Source organism: Epinephelus fuscoguttatus, linkage group LG9 (genome assembly GCF_011397635.1).
Source record: "Epinephelus fuscoguttatus linkage group LG9, E.fuscoguttatus.final_Chr_v1".
NCBI lineage: Eukaryota > Metazoa > Chordata > Actinopteri > Perciformes > Serranidae > Epinephelus > Epinephelus fuscoguttatus.
Window position 1 is genome coordinate 27,762,298 of NC_064760.1, and position 10,086 is coordinate 27,772,383.

Genomic DNA, 10,086 nt, shown 5'->3' on the forward strand with positions numbered 1-10,086 from the left:
TCAATGAATAAACCAATGACTAAATGAACACAAATTAATAGATTACTTGTCAAAGAAATCTTTCACAGTGTTTTAGAGGAACCTTACAAGGATGCTGGGGAAATAATTGACAGGAAAATCCCTGTGTGTTGTTGTGTCAATAGTTTCAGTGACCAGAAAAACAGCAGCAGTAGACCGCTCAGCTTCCTTCAGTGTCACAGCAAACATTACCTCAGCAGCACACTCCAGAGGCAACCGTCTGCTCCTCAACAGCTGTTCAGGGGGATACCCACCCAGATGCTGCTTCCTTGTCTGACATTCTGATGTCATTGACTTTTATTGTGTGGTTGTGGCTGTTTTTTAATGAGCCAAGACAGTTGAGAGGAAATTATTTTTACAGACTTCACAGAAATGCAACACATAAAGAATAATTAAACTATTATTAGAAATAAGCTGGGCGGCCTCTTATGATGCAGAGATGCTGAAGCAGGTAACGAAACACCAGCACACTTAAATCAGTTATTAATATTGATTTTATTATTTGGACTATTTTCAATAGCTTTGATAGTAATAAAAGTCAGAGTAAACAAAACATTAATTATAAGGAAAGTTATTGGAAAGAGATATATTAAATATAAATAGTTATAAAGTAGTATAGGTACCAAACTCGCCAACTGCTTCTGTTATGATGAATAATATACACAAAAACATTGGAGACTTTAATCTACAATATAGTTGTAAGACTCTTCATTATAAAGCAGAACCCTAAAAAGACTAAACAATACATGTGACCACAAATTTGCTATTTCCAGAAACATTAACATTAATTTGTCTACATTAATCAGATAAAAGTGCTGTCAGTGAGTGTGAGGGATGATAAAAAAAAAAATGGAGTGCTAAACTTACATAATTAAAACTTAATTAACCATGTACAAATGTGTGTTTGTTGTTGTTCTCCAACACTCAATTTGACTCTTTGTCCCTGTTGGGGTGCTTGGGGCAGAGTGGGTGGTGCTGTTTCCTTTTCTCTCCACTCTGTGTCCTGTTGTCTCCCCCTGGTGGCTGCTGCTCATTGTTGCAGCGGTGGACGAGCACAGGGTCCTTGCTTGGAGGCGTCTTCTTCAACAACAGCCGCTGCAGCATCTGTTTGTCAGACCGCTCCCGTCGGAAGTCATCCTCGTAAACCTTCAGCTGTAACAGTGTCACAACCACAGACAGTGAAATCAAAACAAAACAAAACAAGCACACAAAAAAAGCTCGTGAGATTCCAGTGACAAAACATGGATTCATCCCCATATGTAGTCAAAACTAAAAATGTAAATGAGGCTTTATTTTAGATCACTACACTATATTTAAACTGTCACTACACAACCAACACACATATTTAACCATATTTAAATTATAGACTCTCCAATTCAACCAGTCCAACTTTGTGATTAACACAATAATTGCAGCACTTCATGAATCATCGGCTGCCTTGGGTCAAGATACCACAGACACGTTTAATAATGTCTGAGTGTGAGTGCGCATGTCTGTGAAAGTGTGTACTTTTGGCAGAGGGTGCATTTCTGTGCATTTTTGTACAGACAGCCCAACACACTACCTGCTCTTGCAGTAGTGCCACCTGTTGGCGCATCTCCTCCCGCTTCTTCCTCAGCCTGCGGTTCTCCTGCAGTGTGTGCTTGTGGTCGTTATGCTCTGTCTGATATTCTGCCTCATAAATCTGGGTCTGCTGACACAAGACATCAATATGGCAGTGAGCCAATATCCAAACCATATCTTGTGATCTGCAGATACTTTCTTATTTCACTGCAAGCAAATCTCGGAGCAGCGCACAGCCACCACTTGGTGGTGCAGTTTACCATCTAATTCAAGTTAAAGCATTAAGCAAATCTTCCCCTGGCAACAGTGAGTTGACATCAGTTCTGCTCTTATCACATCAGAAATGGCAACAGTTTTTGATGCTGTGATGAAGAGAGCATCCCACCTGACACTGCAGAGTCTTCAGCTGCTCTTTTAGATCCTGCACCTCTTGCTGGGAGTCTCCCAGTGCTCCCAGTGAGGTACTACTCCTCTGGCTTTTTACTGGCTGCTCTGCCTCCAGTCTGGAAGAATCTGGAAAAAAGGAGGATGAGGGGTTGTATCCAGAGTTGCGACTGTAGGACAGGCTGGGACCTTTGGTAGGATCAGTGGTGGGGCCCGACACAGAGCCGTGTGTCAAAGCACTGAAGCTGCCCTGTGGTAACAACATGAGAGAAATTAATGAACCATGCTCGAGTCATAGATGAAAGAATATACAGAAATAAACATGTAAAAACTGATCAGGTGTGCAGACATACAGACAGGTATAATACCTGTTTGGCAGGTGTGCAGTCTCTGTCTGGCTGGTGCATCTTGCTTTCCATCAGTCTGATGTATTCTTGCAGCTCCTGGTTCTTCTTCAGCTCCTGCATCAACGCCTGCTCATAGTACTCCTTTGCACTCTGTAATCAAACACAGCGGTAAACCTCACATACCACATCCATTATCTTCAACCACCTATACATCTGACCAGAGGTGTGGACTTGAGTCACATGACTTGGACTTGAGTCAGACTCAAGTCACAAATTTGATGACTTCAGATTCGACATGACAAAATAGACTTGTAACTTGACCTCGACTTAAACACAAGTGACTCGTGACTTCACTTGGACTTGAGCCTTTTGATTTGAAAATACTTGATACCTTCCCCTCAAGCCCAAAGATTTAAAAGTATATTATTTAAAAGTGTGCCAAGAACCAATTAATTTCGACACTTAATTCCCCGAATCCAATCCGACAGCATCCGATCAAGCTGCAGGAGAACCATGAAGAACTAATGTTACACTACTGAGTGCCAGTTGGAAAAAATTATACAGAAGATAACTTTGTTCGTGTAGGCAAAAAAAAACTTCACGGTGGTAAACGAAAAACTTATTTCAGTATGCAAAACATGCAGGTCAGAAATTACAGACGGAGATGCAAGCAACTTGTCAAGGTGAGTCAAGGCTAATATTAACATAATTAGCGAGCTAATGCTAAGCTAACGTTAGCTTAACAGTTAACTAACTTTTACTGAACTTGTTTCGATGAATAAATACAAATTTTAAAAAGCATTTGTGATTTTTTTTTAATTTAATGTAATATTACCATTGTTCCTGCTATTAAACTGAACTACTCTACTCGAGTATATTTTTGAGCCAGTGATGTACATTTTGCTTCACATCATTTGCCATAAATACCTGTGTTACAATGAGTCTGCTCTTAATGCGATCAAATGTAGTGGGGAGAGCACGTGAGGAGCACCTCTACTGCAAACCAGACGGCCTGTCCGGCCTGAGTTGACCCAGAGCATCGTGGATTGTTCAGAAATTTATTTTTAAGCTGTTTTTTAAACTACAGTCGCCTGGCAAGTCAGGAAAAACACCCTGCTAACATTATAAATAGCAATGAAAATGAAACTGGCAATACACCCACACACACACACGCACACACACGCACACACACACACACACACAAAAACCGCACAGAGTCCTCTGCCCTCATGACAGCCACAGCTAACAGGGCGTTCAACACAAGTCAGTGAGATAAGCTTGTTAGCATTAATGTAAACGTTACCAGTTAGCTAAACTTTTTGATTTTGACGGTAACATTATAGTGTATTTTAGAACTTATTTTGATTTAACTTAGCCGTATTGTAAAGTGTTGCTTGCCTCCATCGAAAAAGATTCCTGCCACCCTGCCTAACAACTTTTCTGGAGAAGACCCTGCATTGAAGTTGCACATGCTGTAGGTGAAAATGAGTTAGCTAGCTAATGTTAGCTATGTTAACTTTTCACGTGCAACATTTTTCTTGAATGTTATGATAAGGAAGTGAGGAGTAGAAAGAAAGCGTTGGCAAAAGAGTGGGAGATTACTCATATCATAATTGTATAGACTGTCCCTAATTGTTTGATTAGCCGACCTGCTCACCGAAACAAGTGTTATTTTGCACCAGCCTGGACAGAAAGTAACTTGTACCTTGAGTAATTAATTAACTAGATACATTTTAACTTTCAACTGAGTGGGGTAACTTTCACTTGTACTTGAGTAATTCATTATGGGAGTTAAAAGACTTTAACTTGAGCATAGATTTGTCAGTACTCTACCCAGCACTCTTAATCTTGGGACTTGAGTGTTGAGACTTGAGATATACTTCTGACTTGGTCACATCTCTGCCTCCTACTGTGCTGCCTCCTACCGTTCAGGAGTTCCCCCTTATATTGTATCTACACTTGCAGTGTTGTTGTGTGTTTACCTGCTGGTGCTCGACTTTGAGCAGCAGTCTGCTGTTGAGCTGTTTGATGGCAGTGTTCTCGAGCTCCAACGCCTCCAGTCTGTGCTGAAGACCCAGCGTGGCCGTGCGGTACACCTGGTCCCACTCCTCATTCAGCTTCATGAGCTGAAACACAACGTCACCATCACATTATCGTCAATGCCACAGCCTCCACTGCAGCCATCCACAGCATCATTCATTCCATCATTACCATCGTCATTCTCAGCCTGTCCTTGCAACAACGTAGGCATCAGGAAGTGAATTTAGGTCAGTGAGGTGAGGCACTCCACTCCTCACTCAATACTCGTGTGTGCTCTCAAAATAAATTGCAGTTTACATCAGTTCAGAGAATCACTTTGCCTCGTCTCTTTCTCTTTTTATTGAGCCACGTATAATTAAAATCAAGAAGCTAAGGTTGTATAACTTTAATGATGATTCTTCACAGCTTAGCAGCAGTTTTCACACAACGCCCACAGTTCTCCTCTGGTTTCAGAGAGAACTAAATGTAATTGCCAACATCAGCAATACAAATGAGGACCTGTGGAGAATGTGCACCGGTTTCAGGTGATGTTGTACCTCTTTGTTGACTCTGCGCAGCTCAGTGTTCTTGTTGAGCAGCAGCAGTTTCTCTTGGTCAGTGGAGGTGACAGTCATACTCTCTGTGATCAGAGTGACCTGCTCCTCTGTGGACAGCAGCCTGCCACCCACGGGATTCGCATCCTCTATCCTGCACACACACACACACACACACACACAGATACAGTTACAGAGAGTATATATGCCATAAATAAAGTCATGATGAAGAACATTAGCAGAGGATTTCCATTAATAAGCAAACACATGTGCGCACAAAAGAACGTCAGAGCACTTCTAAACACCCACTCGCATAGAGTGCACTTACAGAGAATCGAATCGGAGCTATTATGCACGCCCACGCACACACATGCATGCACAGTCACATTATGCACTCAAGACACTCAGACACACACAGTGTTGGTGGTGCATTTCTCTGCATCTAGAGTCCCAGCCAATCATAATCTCTGTTTACTATCAGACGATGTTTGCATATCGATACCCTCTGGAAACAATTTGGGTGATGATCCCTGGAAAATGTTGATTTCTATTGAACCACTCGGAGAAAAGAGAAAAAAAAAAAAACATGTGCGGAGATTAATTAGTCAAACTAGTTTCATTTCCACCAGCCCTGTTGTGAGGTCTTGTCTGAAAGGAATAGCTGACAGGGATGCAGCGGAGATCTGGGGGGGGGGGGATCTGCTCATGGAAGAACACGCTACTCTGCATGTAGCCCCCAGGCCTTCCTCACACAAACATACTGTATGACTGCTGTAACCTCAGCAAGCTAAGTACTACAAAGAATCACAATCTGCGATCACCTCTCATTCCCCTTAAGGCTTAACTCCCTCGCAAACACACGCTTTCATCCACTTACGTACAGTGTCCTGCTATGTGAAAACCAGTGTTACACAATTTCAGAGAGTCGCATTGAAGGCAGTGCAAATGGGAAGATGCAGGGTTATTTAATGCCAAAATTACATATAAGGAGTTAATTCTTTACAGGTTATATACTCCAAACAAGATACCAATGTATCTCCGAGGCCTCTGTGTGACAATGGAAATTAGTCTCCCTCTCAAGCTTGAAGAAACATTTCAAAATTTTTGGGGAAATATGAGTACTTTCTTTTTTCTGAGAGAGATTGATACCACATTTGCGCAGCGTAACACAGGAAACAGAGTAACACCTGAATGGGCTCTTTCTAGAAATTAAAAAAACAAACAAAGAAAAAACTCCAACAAGTTGTGGTTTTACAGGGGGTTATGTGTGTATGTGTGTGTGGGGATGTGTGTGTGTGGGATTATTTCTAGGCTGGGGGCAGTGATTTTCTGGAGTTTTTGGTGGCTGCCTAACAACTTTACAGTGATGACTTGTAAAATTTTCCTGGGGGCAGACCTTTGAATCCCCCCAGAGTTTGAGATGACTGATTGTCTGGCAGTGTGACAAGAAATGGCGGTTCCTTAGTTAAAATGAAAGAAGACCAATGAGTGTTCAGGGGGACTTTGTTATCCTATCAGCACCATGGGCGGGACTAATGCTGTTATCAAATGTTGTCAAGTGGTGCCGCAACCAATGAGGAGTATTAGCAGTGGTTAGCACTATGGACAAGATAGAGGCTGCCGTCAAGGCTGTTCTATATCAACAAGTCTTCTCAATATCGCCCAGCATTGTAGTTTTGTTCACTTCCACTCTTAAAAGCCCAGAAAAACAGGTATGTTGGCATGGCTATGCATCAGTGCAGACTTAAGATGGCGTTAGATTCAGGTAAATTCGTTGGTCTTTAGTGATTGGTTGGTCAAAATCAAATCCCCCTCCCACACAGAAATCAGTTAAAGTGGACGCAATGTCTGACTGAAGATGGAAATGGAGCGTAATGAGTTTACGATTCTCTCTAATATTGGGCAACTGCAAAACTGCAACTTGCTTTTACACTTTGATTTTTGTACAAGTTTAAACAAACAGGATATAAAGTGTTAATTAGAGAGCTTTAGAGGTGCTAGGCCAGTTTTGTTACCTTGGAACAGTCTACCTGTTTCTCCGATTCTAGTCTTCATGCTAGCTAAGATATCTGGCTGCCAACTTTAGCGTTGTATATTGTTATGTAGAGGCATCAGAGTGGTATCCGTGTTGTTATGTAACTCTTAGCAAGACAGGTAATTTGCGTATTTTTCCAAATTTTGAACAATTTCTTTAAGAAAACAAATAAAAAATCTCTGTATAATGTTGAAAAATGTGCCGTTACAAAGCCAAGATTAAGGCGATTTTTCTTGTTTCCTGAAGATGACACTTTCAGAAAAGATATTATCCTAGGGGAAGGTTGTGTTCTCCACAAAATAAGATGCTATTTTCGAGAGACAGAGTGCAGTTTGTGTGAAATAGTCTCAGCACATAATCAAAAAGAGTTATTACAAAAAAAGTTTAGCCAGAGTCAGAATATTTGTCCAAATCTGCACTCTGTACCATCTGTCATCAAGTTCAACAAGGCCGGAAAGAGCTTTAGAGAAGGCTGTTTGTGGCCACTAATGAGTGAATTATCCACACAGAACCGACAGTTCTGCAGTTTTGGACGTGTACAATGAAGTCAGAAGCTGAAATGAAACAAATGAAATGGAGCCTAATTTGCGGGGCCAGTATGAGCACAAAATACTAACATACCCACGCCCAATACCCTGTCTTGGCAAGTCAGCACTGTGTATTCAGCCATCCTATCGGGACCACACCATGCTCCACGTCTCTCTGATCCACAGCCTTTTCTCTTTCGGCTTCTCTGACAGCATATACACACTGTCTGACCCAGTTTTCACAAAGTTTTCAATCGTATGCCATCTTGGAAGGACACCAAAATGCCACTGCTTCCAGCAGCAATATGGTAATTCACTGTCATGGCATATGATAAAGAGATAGATAATATCTTTCCTTCTTGCTGGTAGCAACCCTGACAAATATCACTCTAGATACGTCGCTATGTGTAACTGGACAATGGCCACAGTCAGATCCTTTTACAGAGGACAGAAGTGTGGAATTTCACTATTTCAACACGGTTATTTTAAGGCCGGCTAATCTTGTGTAGGTCGTGTGGTGATGGCATTTACCGAGTCTGCCCACAATAAAAACGGCTATTAGTCATTTAGATAAAAAAGAAGTGACCAAAATAGAAAAAAAGCCATTCCAGGTTGATGGCTTGACATTATACAATTAATATCATTTTATCAGCAATTTTTTCCCCCCCAAAATGATGAAGTATCAGTGTTGTGAAATAATGAAATGAAGCGTTCATCTTTATGACCTCATGGGAAACTCCGCACTCACTCTTTATTCCTCCTCTCATTGAACTTTAGTTAACTCTCTGAGCATCTCTGAAAACGTGATAAGAAATATAATTTATCCATAATGTGGATGTCAAACAGTCTCTAGAGTTTAATACAGTTTTATCAGACAATAACAAAAATGAAACCTTCCAGTCTATCACACTGGCTCATAAAGTTTTAAACTGTATATTTAAGGAAGCTTGGTAGAAACACAGGGTTGACACAAATACAGGAATACTTGTACAATACAATACAATATACTGTCTGTACAATGTTTAACAACTGTTGACACTCAGAGAGGTGCTGATTTAACTCTATAGTATTATCTAATTATCCAATTGTTATAGAATACACTGTTACATGTTCCTGTTTTTGTGTCTTTCCCTGAAAGCAGAAACATACGTACCATAATTCTTGAGTTGATTTGCGATCCTGTTGGCTCTGAGCGAGGCTGCTGTCACTCTTTGGTGAAGTATCTTTCTGTGTTTCTGCCGCTGCTGAGGATGACAACGATGAGGAGGACGACAGAGACAGCACATCTCCATCCATGACTGATCAGATCGTCAAATCTTCATGAAAAAAAAATTAAACACGCTGCCAAAGACACGGGGCGAAGTTTGTCTGCTGAGGATGTGGTGGAACGTAAATAGTGTAGTCAGTATTGATACGTAGCAAAAGAGGAAGTAGCTGAGACAAGAGCCACATGATGCAAAGTTATGAGAATAGGAAGTGACACTGACAACTGTTTCAGCTCTATGTTAAAGAGGGGCCTGTCCCACTGTGGTAAATTGTTCAAACATTTTGTACTTTACACAATGTGACTGTACAGTATTTAAAATGTTTGCACAGTTGACACATTGTTTGGTTTTGACATTATTTGGAGAGCCAGGGAAACTCCACGCAGTGTAGGAAGTGTCTGGTGTGTGCGTTCGTGTTGTGCGCTTACGCGTGTGCCTGAACATGCTGCCTGTTGTCTTGTGTTTTTAAATGAGTGATTCAGGAAAGAGCTAATAGCGGGGGAGCTGAATAGATATGCATAATTGCAGAACATGTAATTGATAATAATGGTAACACATACATTTATTCATGACAAATAATGATAGGGTCAGGCTGATTGCATTCACCAGTATGCTCATTACTGGGATTGAGGGAAGTGGGCTGCAGCAGGTTAATTAGGAAATCACATGTTCATCCAAGGGACAATCAAGTAAATTAAAGGATTTTTGTAATTATGTTCCTCTAAGTCAGGCTAAGCTGTCTTTTATTAACACTAAGGAAATTAATTTGCCAACCCCGTTTGCTACACGTTCTCCTCCAACAACTGGGTCCAAGACAGTCAAGTCCACTTGTGGTGAAGGATTTTCCTCAAAATAGGTTCTGAATGTAAGAAGAGAAGCAGTTCAGTGGCTCAGATGTAAATATCCAGCTCTTCAGCTAATGAAGACCTCTCATAGTTTACATGAGCTCAGAGGTAAAGAGAGTTTGTCAGTAAAACTTGTCAGCATCACTACAGTTTGTCCTTGTCAGTGAGAACCAGGCAGTATTCTGTTTAGAAAAACAAAGACAGAAAGAATTTTTTAAACATGGCTTATACAAAAAAAACCTGACTTGGCTATTTATGTACAAAACAAATCCATTATATGTAGCAAGTTACTCTGAGAAAGCCTGAAAGATGAGAAAAATGAGGAAAAAATTGAGGTGGTAATCTTATGTTTTTCTTTCTTTCTTTTCCTTTCTAAAAAAATGATGTACTTGTATGAGGACACTCTTTCAATGGATTCAATGGAAGTTGGGACTTACCACTTGGTCATGACAGCAGCACCCTGAATTTTGACCCTCTTGCTTATATATCTTTTGCAGTCCATAGCACAAAATTTAAAGTAAAAAGAGAA

The 10,086-nt window shown here is 40.8% G+C and overlaps 1 protein-coding gene across 1 annotated transcript; it reads right to left on the reverse strand.

Moving 5' to 3' along the window:
- Positions 1–495: 495 nt before the first annotated feature.
- Positions 496–8,878, reverse strand: si:ch211-153b23.7 (uncharacterized). Its single transcript, XM_049586669.1, has 7 exons — positions 8,601–8,878; positions 4,889–5,039; positions 4,295–4,438; positions 2,334–2,462; positions 1,967–2,215; positions 1,583–1,708; positions 496–1,170 (listed from the first exon to the last, which is right to left on the reverse strand). The coding sequence occupies exons 1-7, from the start codon at positions 8,741–8,743 to the stop codon at positions 943–945; spliced, it is 1,170 nt and encodes a 389-aa protein (XP_049442626.1). The 5' UTR covers positions 8,744–8,878; the 3' UTR covers positions 496–942.
- Positions 8,879–10,086: the final 1,208 nt, after the last annotated feature.